General features: G+C 34.2%; 2 protein-coding genes across 3 annotated transcripts in view; both read left to right on the top strand.

Moving 5' to 3' along the window:
• Positions 1–18,391, top strand: part of wcy (WW domain-containing adapter protein with coiled-coil wacky) — a 91,317-nt gene that overhangs the window by 33,678 nt on the left and 39,248 nt on the right. The gene's annotated exons all lie outside the window — the stretch shown is intronic.
• On the top strand, positions 10,094–11,911 carry LOC148947812 (putative inhibitor of apoptosis). The gene is given in 2 exon segments (XM_089095749.1): positions 10,094–11,144; positions 11,187–11,911. Coding segments are annotated over 2 exon segments (1,776 nt in total).

Here is an 18,391-nt window from a genome sequence, read left to right as displayed (position 1 = left end):
TGCATATTTCATGTTAAAGATTGATGAATGACGACATAATCGTAGGTTGTAGCCAGGTCGTCTCTTGCTCCAATTGAGAAAAGCCATAGGCTTTTTCCTGTTTGTAATTTCACATCAAACATAGAACAGATCAAATCAGACCGAGAACAGATCAGATCAGACCAAGAATTACTTACATAAAAGAACAATATAGTTCATTATATTGGATGAATTTTTTTTAATTACATTACAGAAGGAACTGTAGTCTAAGGTAACTGAAGTATTACAAGGAATCATTATATAGATAATGAATTTTCCTTAAGAAATTATCATAGGTAAAAATTTCCAGCTATTCTAACCACTAGACCATATAGAATATATTAATTATTTTATTAATGCATTTTATGTTAATCCGGGTTGCAGCGGTAGCTAGCAACCTAGTTAGAGACGATCACGTCCAATGTTAAGAAATATAAAAACCTATAGTTCCTAACAAAGGAGTCAGATCAAAACAAAAAGTACACCATTAGAACCGCCTTGTCTGAAACCCCTCTATAGTAAACTTTCTGTCCCTTGGCTTGAACAGCAAGGGAAATATATTGGCTGGAAAATCAAGAAAATCAAGACTTTAACCACGTTATTCTCCCCAAACGGGATATTTTTTTCTCTTTTCTTTTGTATCCAGAGATAGCTTGGCACTGGAACATCGTAGAGGGTTGTTCAATAGCTCATCCTAAAGGAAATTAATTGGGTTAAAAATCTATAGTAACTAAAATAAATTATTTCTAAAAGAGAATAAATTTTTCCACCAAAAACTTCATATTTCATATTAAAGATTGATCAATGACGTCATAATCATATACCAGCAGTGGGATTTGAACCCGCGCCTCCGAAGAGACTGGTGGTCTCTTCGGTTATTATAATAAAGAACGAACTCTTGCCCTTAGTTACCCTGTATAGTAAACTTTCTGTTATTTGGCTTAAACAGCAAGGGAAATATATTGGCTTGAAAATCAAGAAAAGTTGCAGCTACTACAATATTCTGACTAAACGGCATATTTTTTTTTCTTTTTTTCTTTTTTCTTCTTTTCCACAGATAGCTTGGCACTGGAACATCGTAGAGAGTTGTTCAATGGCTCATTTTAAAGGAAATTAATTGGGTTAAAAATCTTTTGTAACTAAAATGAATTATTTATAAGTTATTTGTTTCACTAAAAAATGCATTTTTGATGTCTTTTCATGCTGCAGTCTTTTCAAAGATATTTAATTATTGTTACAATAAAGAACGAGCTCAAGCCAATGCTAACTGAAATTTTTAATATATTATACATTAAAATACGATCATTGGAATAAAAATTATTGCATACATTGGACTTAGTTAGCTACTTGATCGTTTGAGGTTTGTCTCTTAATATTTCAAAGAAGAAAAAGCAGTAGGCTTTTTCCTGTTTGTATACAGTAAAGATACAGTAAAGATGAAAATCAAGAAAATTGACTTTAACCACGTTATTCTCCACAAACGGGATATTTTTTTCTTTCCGCTTTTTTTTTCTCCTCACCTAGCTGGGCACTGGAAAATCATAGAGAGCTGTATAACAGCTCATTTTAAAGGAAATTGCAACATCTAGTCACTTTTGTAATTAAAAATAAAATACTTTTTAAAGTATTTTATTTTTAATTACAAAAGTAATTAATTTTGCAGAAAATTGTACCTTCTTTACTGAGTTACCTGTAGTTTTTATAAAATCATATTACTTTCATAACAACATTTTTTACTATCCGAGTTGAAGCGGTAGCTAGCAACCTAGTAAGAGACGATCACATCCAATGTTAAGAAATAAAAAAACCCATAGTTCCTAAAAAAGGAGTCAGATCAAAACAAAAAGTACACCTTTAGAACCACCTTGTCCGAAACCCCTGTATAGGAAACTGTCTGTCCCTTGGCTTGAACAGCAAGGGAAATATATTGGCTTTAAAATGAAGAAAATTGACTTTAACCACGTTATTCTCCCCAAACGGGATATTTTTTCTTTCTTTCTTTTGTTTCCAGAGATAGCTTGGCACTGGAACATCGTAGAGGGTTGTTCAATGGCTCATCCTAAAGGAAATTATTACTACTTAAGAACGACAAAGATGTAAATGGTCTCATTCGTTAATTAGATAATGGTTAGATCAAAGCAAGCTGCACGCAAGTTAAAAAAAACAGTACTACACAGACAACAGAGATAGTATCTTGAAAAGAGAAAAGCAAAGGTATTCAACCGACCAGGCGTATCGAGAAGTTATAATAAAGAACGACCTCTTGCCTATACTAAATTTTATTGGCCACTTAATTATAGTATATGTTAGTAAATTTACATTAAAAGATGATCACTGAAATAACAAACCATTCCATACATTGGACTTAGTTAGCTACTTGATTGTTTGAGTTTCGTCTCTTACTATTTAAAAGAAGAAAATGCCGTAGGCTATTTCCTGTTTGTATTTATAGTTAAAAAACGAACTCAGGTATAATAAAGATCGAACTCTTCCCTATACTAACTTGCATACGCAACTTCACTATAGTTAAGATTGCAGTATTTATATTATACATCATTATAAATTATATAAGGTTCAAATGTTCGAAGATTATAGAGTTAAAAATTTTCCCACACCGGGAATCGAACCCGAGCCTGTTAAGTGAAAGTTAACTATCCTAGCCACTAGACCATATGGAACCATAAATAAGTATGATTTAAGAGCCATATGCATATTATTATTTCACCATACCAATTATAATAAGGCCAAAACAAAATCGTTTACTTGCAACCTTACTTTTGACACATTAGTTAAATCTTCATCAGGCTTAAAAAATGTTTTGCTAGTTTTACATCCGGGTTGCAGCGGTAGCTAGCAACCTAGTAAGAGACGATCACGTCCAATGTTAAGAAATATAAAAACCCATAGTTCCTAAAAAAGGAGTCAGATCAAAACAAAAAGTACACCATTAGAACCGCCTTGTCCGAAACCCCTGTATAGGAAACTTTCAGTCCCTTGGCTTGAACAGCAAGGGAAATATATTGGCTTGAAAATCAAGAAAAGTGGCAGCTACTACAACATTCTGCCTAAACGGGATATTTTTTCTTTTTTCTTGTTTTCCACAGATAGCTTGGCACTGGAAAATCGTAGAGGGTTGTTCAATAGCTCATTTTAAAGGAAATTAATTGGGTTAAAAATCTATAGTGACTAAATAAATTATTTTAAAACAGGATAAATTTTTCTACCAGAAACTGCATTTTTGATGTCTTTTCACACTGAAGTCTTTCAAATATAATCCTATACCAGCAGTAAAATTTGAACCCACGCCTTGTCTTGTCTGAAACCTTACTAGATAAATAATGAATGTCGTCATAGTTTTATATTAGAGCTATGACGTGAATAGAAAAACACGATATTATGTTGTGGTTTCTGATTTACATTAAAGACCGAACTGTAGTCCATAGTAACTGAATATCCGGGTTGCAGCGGTAGCTAGCAACCTAGTAAGAGACAATCACGCCCCATAGTAAAAACTAAAGTAACCCATAACTCCTGAAAAAACATTCAGATCAAAACAAGAAGTACACTATTAGAACTACCTTGTCCAAAACTTCTATATAGCAAACTTACCGTCCTTTGGCTTGAATAACAGAGAAAATATATTGGCTTGAAAATAAAAAAAATTTACTTTAACCACGATATTCTCCACAAACGGCATCTTTCTTTCTTTCCGCTTTTTTTTCCTCCTGAGCTAGCTGGGCATTGGAAAATCATAGAGAGCTGTATAATATATAATAAAGATCAAACTCTTCCCTATACTAACTTGCATACGCATCCGGGTTGCAGCGGTATCTAGCAACCTAGTAAGAGACGATCACGTCCAATGTTAAGAAATATAAAAACCCATAGTTCCTAACAAAGGAGTCAGATCAAAACAAAAAGTACACCATTAGAACCACCTTGTCCGAAACCCCTGTATAGGAAACTTTCAGTCCCTTGGATTGAACAGCCAGGGAAATATATTGGCTTGAAAATCAAGAAAAGTAGCAGCTACTACAACATTATGCCTAAACAGGATATTTTTCTTTCTTTTTTCTTCTTTTCCACAGATAGCTTGGCACTGGAACATCGTAGAGGATTGTTCAATAGCTCATTTTAAAGGAAATTAATTGGGTTAAAAATCTATAGTAACTAAAATAAATTATTTTAAAACAGGATAAATTTTTCCACCAAAAACTGCTTTTTTTATGTCTTTTCACACTGCAGTCTTTCAAACATAATTTTATACCAGCGGTAAGATTTGAACCCACGCCTTGTCTTGTCTGAAACCTTACTAGATAAATAATGAATGTCGTCATAGTTTTATATTAGAGCTATGACGTGAATAGAAAAACACGATATTATGTTGTGGTTTCTGATTTACATTAAAGACCGAACTGTAGTCCATAGTAACTGAATATCCGGGTTGCAGCGGTAGCTAGCAACCTAGTAAGAGATTTATAATAAAGATCGAACTCTTCCCTATACTAACTTGCATATTACATTAAAAGACGATCATTGGAATAACATACCACTGTATACATTGGACTTACTTACTCTTCTTTTGGACTTAGTTCGTCTCTTACTATTTCAAAGAAGAAAAAGCCGTAGGCTTTTTCCTGTTTGTAATGATATAGCATAAAACGAAACCCAAGTTGTAACTAACGTCATCCTTGTTGTTATACCACTTAATCTATATAGGTTTTTCCGGGTTGCAGCGGTAGCTAGCAACCTAGTAAGAGACCCGGGTTGCAGCGGTAGCTAGCAACCTAGTTAGAGACGATCACGTCCAATGTTAAGAAATATAAAAACCTATAGTTCCTAACAAAGGAGTCAGATCAAAACAAAAAGTACACCATTAGAACCGCCTTGTCTGAAACCCCTCTATAGTAAACTTTCTGTCCCTTGGCTTGAACAGCAAGGGAAATATATTGGCTGGAAAATCAAGAAAATTGACTTTAACCACGTTATTCTCCCCAAACGGGATATTTTTTTCTCTTTTCTTTTGTATCCAGAGATAGCTTGGCACTGGAACATCGTAGAGGGTTGTTTAATAGCTCATCCTAAAGGAAATTAATTGGGTTAAAAACCTATAGTAACTAAAATAAATTATTTCTAAAAGAGAATAAATTTTTCCATCAAAAACTTCATATTTCATATTAAAGATTGATCTATGACGTCATAATCGTATACCAGCGGTGGGATTTGAACCCGCGCCTCCGAAGAGACTGGTGGTCTCTTCGGTTATCCGGGTTGCAGCGGTAGCTAGCAACCTAGTAAGAGACGATCACCTCCAATGTTAAGAAATATAAAACCCCCCAACTCCTAAAAAAAGAGTCAGATCAAAACAAAAAGTACACCATTAGAACCGCCTTGTCCGAATCCTCTATAAAGGAAACGTACCGCCCTTTGGCTTGAATAACAAAGAAAATACATTGGCTTGAAAATCAAGAAAATTGACTTTTACCACGTTATTCTCCACAAACGGGATATTTTTTTCTTTCCGCTTGATTTTCCTGCTCAGCTACCTGGGCACTGGAAAATCATAGAGAGCTGTATAATAGCTCATTTTAAAGGCAATTGCAACATCTAGTGCCTTTTGTAATTAAAAATAAAATACTTTTTAAAGTAGAATCAATTTTGTCAAAAAAATTGCATTTTTGATGTATTTTCATAGTGCAGTCTTTTCAAAGATATTTGAATTTTGAAGCAATCAAACAGTTCATGGTAATGAACTCTATAGTAATAATAGCTACTTGTCTCAATAGTAACCGAAACTCTTGGAACCAAAATTTTCTTTTTTGGCTTAATTGCTAAAATTATTATGTAAACTGCAAAAATATTTATGATGCCTAATCAGTAATAGTAAGTTCTTAATTTAAACAACAAAAATACATGAAAATTTTATAATTAGTTTTACTTTTTTTCTCATGGAAGAAAATTTTTTTTTCATCTCAGTTCAAAGTTATTATTGTATCCTGGAACCAAACTTTTTTTGGTTTGTAACCCGTAAAGTACGTATCTCCATATTATTGTCTTATAATTGCAATTATTTTAGTTTTCTGTCCAGAATCGCTAAACTTATTATGTAAACTGCAAAAATTACTAATTTTGTAATTCAAACAAGATAAATACCTGAAAATTTAAAAATTAGTTTTTTTTTATGCTAGGTTTTAGATACTCGACACGGGGTATTGTGTACTTAATAATTTTAAACCTTGAAAAAATATTGTCTCACTTGAAAGGAAAAAAAGAAAGAATAACCAAAAACAATATCAAAATAGAGCAATCGAAATTTATACTGATAAAAAACTTTACTACACAAAAAATAAAGCTAACGTCCTGAAATATAAGAAAAGTTTATTTAAAAGAGATAAAAATGCCACCGAACGCAATAAAGCTCGGGAACGCGTAAGGATTGCTACTAAAATGTCTTGTGATCCAGAATTTAAGAAAATGAAATATGACAGAGGAAAACAGAGGTATGTTACGGATCAGGGGTATCGAGAAGAGAAAATTGAGACAGCCAAACAAAAGAGCAAGGAACGGTATGATAACGATATAGATTACCGAAACAAACATAAGAAAAAAGTTGGTACCAGAATAATGGGTAGATACTGGGGTGACAAAAGCTATAATGAAAAAATTAAATTCTCTGCGAGGTTGTACCGAAGATCGCATAAGGACAAAGGGAAAAATTACATTCAGAAATACAAGAAGATGGCAAAAATGCAGGCTGATCTTTGTAAATTGAGAAACATTTTACGCATGTTTTATCGGGATCACGAAAAGTATTCAAAATTACAGATTAAAATTCTTTTTGAAAGAGCGGATGCTGTTGAAAAGTCGGCTAGAAATGCTTTGGCAAAGCTTCATAGCAATATCCAAAAGAAATGTTGTCAGTTTAACGAAAAGCTTCCAAGGTATGGATTGGCAACTGCGGAACAGTTTATAGATGCAATGGAAAATGTTCGACAACACAGTGAATATACGGAGGCGTACTTCTTAGAAAATTCGTATATTAATTTTGGAAGGAGCAATTGCAGTTTATGTAGCAGCAATAAAAATATATATACAAGCATACCTATCAACAGCGAAGGAAAAGCAATGTTTTTCAATTATGGCGAAAACGAGCCTGTTAGGGTTATTAGTAAATGTGTTTGTAAGACTAATGATTTAGAACAAATTCATGGAACACCGACTCAAGAAAAAAGAATTTCTAAATGTGTTTTAAACAGTTCTTTTAGCTATTCTGAATATTTGGCAAACAATTCTCTGTGTAGTAGAACAAACTGTCCTGAAAAGTACGAGACAACTATTGAAAAATGCTCTAAAACTAGATCTGACAAGGAAATTATGATGGCTGAAGTCACCTATAACAATCTGAGTAAACATTCAAAACCAAAAATTGGGCAGCAGGTTACTTGGCAATGTCACCCGGGTTGCAGCGGTAGCTAGCAACCTAGTAAGAGACGATCACGTCCAATGTTAAGAAATATAAAAACCCTTAACTCCTAAAAAAAGAGTCAGATCAAAACAGAAAGTACAAAATTAGAACCGCCTTGTCCGAAACCCCTATAATGGAAACTTACCGCCCTTTTGCTTGAATAACAAAGAAAATATATTGGCTTGAAAATCAAGAAAATTGACGTTAACCACGTTATTCTCCACAAACGGGATATTTTTTTTCTTTCTTTCTTTTCCACAGATAGCTTGGCACTGGAACATCGTAGAGAGTTGTTCAATGGCTCATTTTAAAGGAAATCTCTAGATCTAGCGCTATTTGTACTTATTTTTTTAATTAATTATTTTTTACGAAAAACTGAATTTTCTATTTACAATATTGATCAATGACGTCATAGTCTTTGGATGTAAGTTAGTGCATAAAGTCTCGATCATCGAATTTAAGCTGAAACTAAGTAAAGGACAATCCGGGTTGCAGCGGTAGCTAGCAATCCGGGTTGCAGCGGTAGCTAGCAACCTAGTAAGAGACGATCACGTCCAATGTTAAGAAATATAAAAGCCCATAGTTCCTAACAAAGGAGTCAGATCAAAACAAAAAGTACACCATTAGAACCGCCTTGTCTGAAACCCCTGTATAGGAAACTTTCTGTCCCTTGGCTTGAACAGCAAGGGAAATATATTGTCTTGAAAATCAAGAAAATTGACTTGAACCACGTTATTCTCCACAAACGGGATATTTTTTTCTTTTTTTCTTTTTTTCTTTTTTTGTATCCAGAGATAGCTTGGCACTGGAACATCGTAGAGGGTTGTTCAATAGCTCATTTTAAAGGAAATTAATTGGGTTAAAAATCTATAGTAACTAAAATTAATTATTTCTAAAAGAGAATAAATTTTTCCACCAAAAACTGCATTTTTGATGTCTTTTCACACTGCAGTCTTTCAAACATAATCGTATACCAGCGGTAAGATTTGAACCCACGCCTCCGAAGAGACTGGTGGGTAACACGAGTGCCTTGGACCACTCCAAAAACTGCATTTTGATGTCTTTTCACACTGCAGTCTTTCAAACATAATCGTATACCAGCGGTAAGAATTGAACCCACGCCTCTGAAGAGACTGGTGGCTAACACCAGTGCCTTGGACCACTCGGCCAGGCTGCCTCTCATAAATAAATATATATGTGAATTTGGGTTGCAGCAGTAGCTAGCAACCTAGTAATAGACGATCAGTCCAATGCTAAGAAATATAAAAACCCAAAACTCCTAAAAATAGAGTCAGATCAAAACAAAAGTACATCATTAGAAATACCTTGTCTGAAACCCTACTAGATAAATAATGAACGTCATCATAGTTTTATATTAGAGCTATGACGTGAATAGAGTGACGTCATAATTAGTATATAAGGAAAGTCAAAACTGAAAATTCTCTCATTCTTGATTAGAATAATGGTTAGATCAAAGCAGGCTATATGCAAGTTGAAGAAAGAGTACTACACAAACAACAGAGATAGTAACTTGAAAATAAAAAAGCAAAGGTATTCAACCGACCAGGTGTATCGAAAAGTAATAATTGAGAGAGCAAAACAAAGGTATTCAACCGACCAGGCGTATCGCGAAGTAATAATTGAGAGAGCAAAAGAAAACAGCAAGATGTGTTATCACAATGATGAAGATTATAGACATGCAAAAATTGAGACAGCCAAACAAAAAGTTTTCCAGTTTTTATAATAAAGAACGAACTCTTGCCTATAATAACTTATATAGGCATCCGGGTTGCAGCGGTAGCTAGCAACCTAGTAAGAGACGATCACGTCCAATGTTAAGAAATATAAAAACCCATAGTTCCTACCAAAGGAGTCAGATCAAAACAAAAAGTACACCATTAGAACCGCCTTGTCCGAAACCCCTGTATAGTAAACGTTCTGTCCCTTGGATCAAAACAAAAGTACATCATTAGAACTACCTTGTCTGAAACCCTACTAGATAAATAATGAATGTCATCATAGTTTTATATTAGAGCTATGACGTGAATAGAAAAACACGAAATTATATTGTTGTTTCTGAAGACGTCATGAAATAATACCATTACGCCTTGACGTCAAGAAATAAAATCATTTCGCCGTGACGTCATAATTAATATATAAGAAACGTCAAAACTGTAAATGGTCTCATTCATGAATACATAATGGTTAGATCAAAGCAAGCTACACGCAAGTTAAAAAAACAGTACTACAAAAAAAAAAAGAGATAGTATCTTGAAAAGAAAAATTACAATAAAGAACGACCTCTAATTACATTTTGTAATCATGAAATATAAAATATAGTAATATAAAATATTATTAAATAACCATATATGACGTAATGAGTGACTTGACGTAGAAATTTAAAAAATAGTTATTTTATTTTCGTTTTCAGTTCAGAATCGGTAAAGTTATAAACTGCAAAAATACTTATGGTATCTGAGCAATAGTTTTAATCTTTTAATTTAGACAAGATAAATACCTAAAAATTTTAAAATTAGTTGAATTTTTTGTTAGGTTCTTGGTACTTGATACGTGACTTAAACATTCAGCTAGCATTCAAACATTCAACCAATGCGTTTTGAAAACTTGGAACAAAGAATAAACACTTTTCGTTGTTGGCCCTCGTCTACGCCACTGTCTGCAGGAAGAATAGCACGTGCCGGTTTTTATTACACAGGCACAGGTACTGACGTGGAGTGTTTTGCCTGCAAAAAAAGAATTAGTGACTGGAATTGTAACGATCTAGCTATTGCTAGACACTTAAACTTAAGCCCGGATTGTCCATTTTTGTCTAATGGTTCCTCCCGCCCTTTATTGTCACCAGAAGAACGTCGAGCTCTTAAACGAGAGGATGTTAGACTAATGACATTTAATGGAAGGTGGACGAAGGATTTTATTGACACCAGAGAATTAGCTAAAGCTGGATTCTTTTTTGTCGGCCATGGTGACCAGGTTCAGTGTGCTTTTTGTGCAGGGGTGGTTGGACATTGGGAGGAGGGAGATGTGCCTATGGAAGAACATAGAAGACACTTTGAAATATGCCCCTTTGTGCGGGGATGTGATGTTGGAAACATTCCAGCTGAAGCTACAAATGGCTCCGAAGCCCCACTTATACGTTTACCTCCTGCTGTACCCGGAGGCTATGATATTTTTGAGCGATATAATAGATCGAGACACCGGCAACTAGCAGTTGATAATCTTTCTGTCCGAAGTGGTGGTACAGCCCTTCCTAGCATCAATTCAAAGCCACTGGTCACATCAGTTCACAGTCATCTCAATTCACTGGCCAACCTCAGAATTAATGCCCATCGAGGCCCTGAGCACCCTGATAAAACAACTTTTGAAGCTAGGTTACAAACTTTTGCTAATTGGCATTACCATGAGCGGATGGATCCTCGCAAACTTGCCGAAGCAGGATTTTTCTATCTGGGAGAGTCAGATAAGGTGAAATGTTTTCATTGTGATATAGGTTTGTGCAACTGGGAGGAAACAGATGATCCCTGGGTTGAACATGCAAGGTGGTTTAGTGACTGTGTATTTTTAATTCTGTCAAAGGGAGATGAATTTATTAATGAAGTCAAAGAGTTACTTAAAAGGAAAGCAGAGGCCAAAAACACTGAAAGTGAAAGAAGGCTGGAAGAAAAACTGAAGAAATAAATTGAAGGATCCGTGGCCAAGATGACAATGGAAGTTGTAGAAGCTACCAAAGTAAGACAAGCTATTTTGAATAAGTTGAAGAGAACAGGCCAAGGATTTATGGCGGTTGATGCGTTGATTATTGCTTCCCTTGAAATACCCGATCAGCCAATCGAGATTTCATCCTCTGTTCCCTCATCAAGTGGAACAGAAACGAATTTGCCAGGAATAAGAATCCGCGATGAATTTAGAATTCCTAGTGTTCCTCCTAGTGGAACAGAAACGAATTTGCCAAGAATAAGAATTCACGATGTCTCGGAAATTGACCAGGAATTTGGATCATCGGCACTCCAAGAGCCAGAAGCTTCAGAACCCACCAGTTGGTATCAGCTCCCAGAAGAATCAGCCGTTTCAGCCGATTTTCGTTCCAATGCCGAAGTTGGTGAGGACATCTCTCCAGCGTGGTATGGGGCTCCTGCTCCAGAGCCAAATGAGATTCCACCTGGTGAGCCTCCTGTCATAGTAAATGTCGTCTCTCCAAGAAGAAGTCTTGAAGAAGCAATGGATGTAGACGAGTTTGAAGAAACAATTGAAGAGCTATATAAGTGTAAAGTATGTCTGGACAAGTGAATCGAAGTCATATTTTTGCCATGCGGCCATCTTGCATCTTGTTCCAGCTGTACTTCTGCCTTAGCAACCTGCCCGCTCTGTCGTCAGGTTATTGGTGGCACGGCGAAAGCATTTCTTCATTGAATCAGCTTTATTTGGGTATAACTGGTCATAATATTAAATATAAATCTGGTACCATTTCAAATGCAAGATTTGATGTTTCGTTTTTCAGTGTTTTGGCTTGGCTCTCTCAGGTATAGAGAATGTAGCTTGTATGATATTTCTAAATTTGCGTTCCCCAATTTTATTCTAAAGAATTGTTATTTACAAAAAAAAAAAAAAACATTCAGCTAATGATTAAATAATGGTTAAATCAAAGCAAGCTACATGCAAGTTTAAAAAACAGTACTACACAAATTTACATTAAAATAAAACAACCGAGATTTGAAATGACGATAAGGAGCTACACTCTTCTGATTTCTCTTCTGAATTTTCTTAAAGAAGAGAAAAATTTTGCACAATTCTGAAATTTACCAAAGAAAATGAAATAAGCTTCCTCTTCAGTTCTTAATTTCTCAAAGACATAAAAATTTTAATGTTCTGTTCTAAATTTTTCCATAGAAGATAGGAAAAGTTATACTATGATTGTTAATATTTTCCATGAAGATAAAAAGTTTCATTTTAATTCTAAATTTTCTTAATTTTAATTCCGAATTTTCATAAAGAAGAGAAATAGTTAACTCAATTCTGAATTTTACCAAAGAAAATGAAAAAAGCTTCCTAGTCAGTTCTTAATTTCTCAAAAGGCATAAAAAATTTAAAGTTATGTTCTAAAAAGTTCCATAGAAGATAGGAAAAGTTATACTATGATTGTGTATATTTTCAATGAAAATAAAAAATTTTGCTTTAATTTTAAATTTCTCAATGAAGTGAAGAAAAGTTCAAGTTCTCTTCAGAATTTTCTCAATGAAAAAGAAATAAGTTACAGATCAGTTCTGGTTTTTCTCAAAGAGATGAAAAATTTAAAGCTCTGTTTTAAATTTTACCGTAGATACTTTGATTCCGAATTTTTCCTCCAAGAAGAGAAAAGGTTCTGCTTTAATTCTATATTTTCTCAAAGAAGTGAAGAAAAGTTTAAGTTCTCTTCTGAATGTTTTAAAAGAAAAGAGAAAAGGTTCCAATTTATATAATAAAGATCAAACTCTTCCTTATACTAACTTGTATACGCATTACAGTAAAGAACGATCTCTCGCCCATATCAGGGTTGCAGCGGTAGCTAGCAACCTAGTAAGAGACGATCACCTCCAATGTTAAGAAATATAAAACCCCCCAACTCCTAAAAAAAGAGTCAGATCAAAACAAAAAGTACACCTATAGAACCACCTTGTCCGAAACCTCTATAAAGGAAACTTACCGCCCTTTGGCTTGAATAACATTACACTAAAGAACGATCTCTCGCCCATATCAGGGTTGCAGCGGTAGCTAGCAACCTAGTAAGAGACGATCACGTCTAATGTTAAGAAATAAATTATAATAAAGAACGACCTCTTTCCTATACTAAATTTTATAGGCCACTTAACTATAGTATAGGCTAGTACAGTTATTATTTTTAAGGTCAATATATTAAAATTTTCCACTAAAAGACGGTCATTGGAATAAAAACCCAATACATACATTTGATTTAGTTAGCTACTTGATTGTTTGAGGCTAGTCTCTTACTATTTCAAAGAAGAAAAAGCCGTAGGCTTTTTCCTGTTTGTAATCAATTAGATTATGTTAAAAGACGATCATTAGGAGATCATACATAAGAAGTTACATTAAATTATAGTAAAGAACGATTACATTAAAAGACGATCATTAGAAGAACAAACCAGTGCATACATTGGACTTAGTTAGCTGCCTGATTCTTTGAGGTTCGTCTCTTACTATTCCAAAGAAGAAAAAGCTTTAGGCTTTTTCTGTTTGTAATTAGGCATATATTCGGGTTGCAGTGGTAGCTGGCTACCTAGTAAGAGAGGATCACACCCCATAGTAAAAATGAAATAGCCCATAACCCCTAAAACTAGAATCAGATAAAAAACGAAATGCACTATTAGAACCGCCTTGTCCGAAACCCCTATAAAGGAAACTTACCTCCCTTGACTTGAACAACAAGGATAATATATTAGCTTGAAAATCCAGAAAATTGGCTGCAACCACGATATTCTTCATTTGCGGCATCTTTCTTCTTTTTTTCTTATTTTCCATTACATGAAGGATTGCTGTCAGTCAAGAATATCTAATGTAATAGTTATTAATAGAAGTTTTGTTTAGACTTTCCGGGTTGCAGCGGTAGCTAGCAACCTTGTAAGAGACGATCGCGTCCAATGTTAAGGAACATAACAACCCATAACTCCTAAAAATAGAGTCTGATCAAAACAAAAAGTACACCTTTAGAACCGCCTTGTCAGAAACCCCTATATAGGGAACTTTCTGTCTCTTGGCTTGAACAGGAAGGGAAATATGTTGGCTTGAAAATAAAGAAAAGTGGCAGCTACTACAGCATTCTGCCTAAACAGTATCTTTTTTTTCTTTTTTTTCTTTTTTTTTCTTTTCCACAGATAGCTTGGCACTTGAACATCGTAGAGAGTTGTTCAATGGCTCATTTTAAAGTAAATTAATGGGGTTAAAAACCTTTTTTAATTAAAAAAAATTATTTTTAAAATAGAATCAATTTTTTACGGAAACTGCATATTTCATGTTAAAGATTTATCAATGACGTCATAATTACAGTAAAGAACGAACTTATCATGGTTATAGCTGTATTTAATAGTGACCGGGTTGCAGCGGTAGCTAGCACTCTAGTAAGGGACGATCACGCCCAATGTTAAGAAATATAATTACCCATAACTCCTAAAAATAGAGTCAGATCAAAACAGAATGTACACCATTAAAATCGCCTTGTCCGAAACTCTGTACATGAAACTTTCGATCCCTTGGCTTGAACAGCAAGAGACATATAGAAAACCAAGAAAAGTGGCAGCTACTGCAGCATTTCGCCTAAACGGCATCTTTTTTTCTTTATTTCCCCAGATAGCTTGGCACTGGAACATCGTAGAGTGTTGTTCAATGGCTCATTTTAAAGAAAATTGATGGAGTTTTAAAACCTTTTGTAATTAAAAAAAATTTTTTTTTTGAAAATATAATCAATTTTTCCGCTAAAAACTGCATTTTATGGCCAATCTTGATGAATGCCAGCTATCCCAACCACTAGTAACAAGCACGTATCTTTACCATTGTACCATCGGAGACATATCAAAAATAAGTTACATATAAAGGAATGATAATAAATGCGTTAATCCGATAAAACTAGAGTCAGATCAAAACAAGAAGTAAATAGAGTTGTTCAATGGCTCATTATGAAGGAAATTGCAAAATCTAGTGCCATTTGCGATTAAAAATATTTTTAAAACAGAAACTATTTTTCTACTAAAAACTGCATTCTGTTTTGTTTTTTTTCTACTGAGATAGCTGGACGCTGGAAAATACGTGCTTTTGTGATTAAAAAATTGTATTAAAAGACGATCATTAGAAGAACAATCCATTGCATATATTTGACTTAATTAGCTGCCTGATTCTTTGAGGCTCGTCTCTTACTATTTAAAAAAATAAAAAGCCGTAGGCTTTTTCCTGTTTGTAATTACATTAAAATACGATCATTGGAATAACAAACCTTTGCATACATTGAACTTAGTTAGCTGCTTGACTGTCTGAGGTTCGTCTCTTAATATTTCTAAGAATAAAAAGCCTTAGGCTTTTTCCTGTTTGAAATGGTCTCAAGTGATTTCATATAAGATTTTATTGTAAATGGGGATTTTGTAAGTATCATCGGTATCATGGTTTTTTGGGTTGCAGCGGTAGCTGGCAACCTAGTAAGAGACGATCACGTCCAATGTTAAGAAATATAATAACCCATAACTCCTAACACTAGACTCAGATCAAAACAAAAAATACACCATTAGAACCGCATTCTTCGAAACCTTTCTATAGAAAACTTATTTTTCCTGGGCTTGAACAATAAGGAAAATATATTGGCTTTGAAATCAAGCAAAGTGGCAGCTACTAAAGTATTCTGCCTAAACAGCATCTTTTTTCCTTTTTTTTTCTTTTCCTTAGATAGTTTGGCACTGGAATATCGTAGAGAGTTGTTCAATGGCTCATTTTAAAGGAAATTACGAGATATAGTGTCATTTGTGCTTAAATAATTTTAAACAAAATTAATTTTTCCACTAAAAACTGCATTTTTATGGCCAATCTTGATGACGTCATAATCGTATGTAGTAACCATATATGAAGTATTAAGTGAATGCAATATTTATATGCGCTTATCTTTCGACAAGATAATATAAGACATACATAATGGATCGATATAGTTCATTATAAATGTAAGTTTCGTAAGTTTCATATGGATATAGCTATGTAAGTTTCAATGGATAATAAATAAATAAAAATAAGATAATACAAGCAACTTTTGAAGTGTTGCTTATCTGGGGCATGGTGCCATACATATATAAATTTATATAAATATAAATATAAATTTATATGTATATAAATTTTATAATAATTTATAATTTTATAATTATATATATAATATATATATATATATAAATTTTATATAAATTATTATATATATATATAAATTTTTATATATATAAATTTTCTAGTGAAGGTGGTGAAGGACGAACTCTAGCCCATATTAATGAATTTACTTTTGAAAAGAAGGAACTCCGGCAATTTATATTAAAGAACGAACTATAGCCTATTGTAATTGAACTATTCATAATAAAGACCGAACTCCAGCCCATAGTAGCATAAATATTTTATATAATTCGTACAAAAAGCTGTATTTTCGCATACAAAGTCGTGGTTGCAATGTTATCTGCAACCTTGTAAAAGACGATTGCAGCCAATTCTTGTTTTAATTATCGCTGAAAACATGTGAGAGATGTTTAATAGCTCATTTGATAGAAAATTGTTATATAATGCCTTCTATAATCAAAAAATATAGTTTTTTGAATTATAAAAATTTTAAATAAATGATTACATGCTTGATGATGCAAAAAACACTTATCTTTTAACAAGACTAAATAAAAAAACAAGTTTTTTCAACTGAAAGTAAGGAGCTACATTAAAACTTTAAATCATCGGCAGCGCAATAGCGCTGCCTAAGTAAAACACGATGTTTGCACAATGTATTGTTTATTTACTTATTTTTCTAGAACAGGGCACTTCGTATCGAAGGAGCTGTCATAGAAACTTCGAAAAGGACTCATTCGATTGGAAATTGGAATGGCTAGGGCCCTTTTTAATAGTCTAAATTGATTGGGGAGCAACTAACCGCCCTCTCACGCCCACCATTTCCCCATACACATCCAATCAAAATTTTGAGATAGGCATTTTGTCCAACGTAGTTGAAAATTCTGGAAATTATGTCTTAGAGGATGACAAACCTACCAATCCCCTTACGCCCACCATTTTCCCAAACACATCCAATCAAAATTTTGAAATATACATTTTGTTCAACGTAGGTGAGTGATCGGGAAGTTATGTCTTTGAGGATGAAACTCCCCCTACAGTCCTTAGAGCAAGGGTTGTAAGTTATGCCCTCTGGCATATAAGTTTTTTTTATAGAAAGTGCTGTCGCAAAAACTTCAAAAAAGGCTCACTCGATTAGAAATTGAAAGGGCTAGTGCCCTTTTCAATAGTTGAAAGTAATTGGAGGGCAACTAACCCCCCTCTCACGCCCACCATTTCCCCAAACACATGCAATCAAAATTTTGAGATATACATTTTGTTCAACGTAGATAAAAGTTCTGGAAAATTAGGTCTTTGAAGATGATAACACCCTCATAGCCCTCAGGACAAGGGTTGTAAGTTATGACCGGGGGACATATAAGGTTTTTACAGAAAGTGTTGTCGTAGAAACTTCAAAAAAGCTCATTTGGTTGGAGACTCAAAGGGCTAGTGTCCTTTTCAATAGTCAAAAGTGATTGGAGAGCAAATATCCCCCTTCTCGCGTCCACCTTTTCCCCCAACACATCCAATTAAAAATTTTAGATACGCATTTTCTTCAACATAATTGAAAGTTTTGGAAATTATGTCTTTGAGGATGACCCCCCCCCCTTAAACCCCTAAGTTTTTTATAGAAAGTGTTTTCCTAGAGACTTCAAAAAGGGCTCATTCGATTGGAAATTGAAAGGGCTAGTGCCTTTTTTAATAGTTGAAAGTGATTGGAGGGCAACTAGGCCCCCCCCCTCTCACGACCATTATTTCCCCAAACACATCCAATCAAATTTTGAGATAGCCATTTTGTTCAACGTAGATTAAAGTTCTGGAAATTAGGTATTTGAGGATGACAACCCCCCCCCCCCCCACAGTCTTCAAGGCAATGGTTTTAAGTTATGCCCTGGGGGCATATAAGGTTTTTTTTTATAGAAAATTTTGTCGTAGAAACTTCAAAAAAGGCTCATTCAAATGGAAATTGAAAGGGCTAGTGCCCTTTTTAATAGGATAGTTGAAACTGATTGAAGGGCAACTAACCCCCCTCTCACGCCCACCATTTCCCCAAACACATCCAATCAAAAT

The sequence above is a fragment of the Artemia sp. Qi Xiang Cuo genome, chromosome 10, assembly GCF_049724085.1.
Source record: "Artemia sp. Qi Xiang Cuo chromosome 10, ASM4972408v1, whole genome shotgun sequence".
Taxonomy (NCBI): Eukaryota; Metazoa; Arthropoda; class Branchiopoda; order Anostraca; family Artemiidae; genus Artemia; species Artemia sp. Qi Xiang Cuo.
The sequence above is the reverse complement of the archived record's forward strand: the minus strand, read 5'-3'. Positions and strand labels throughout refer to the sequence as shown.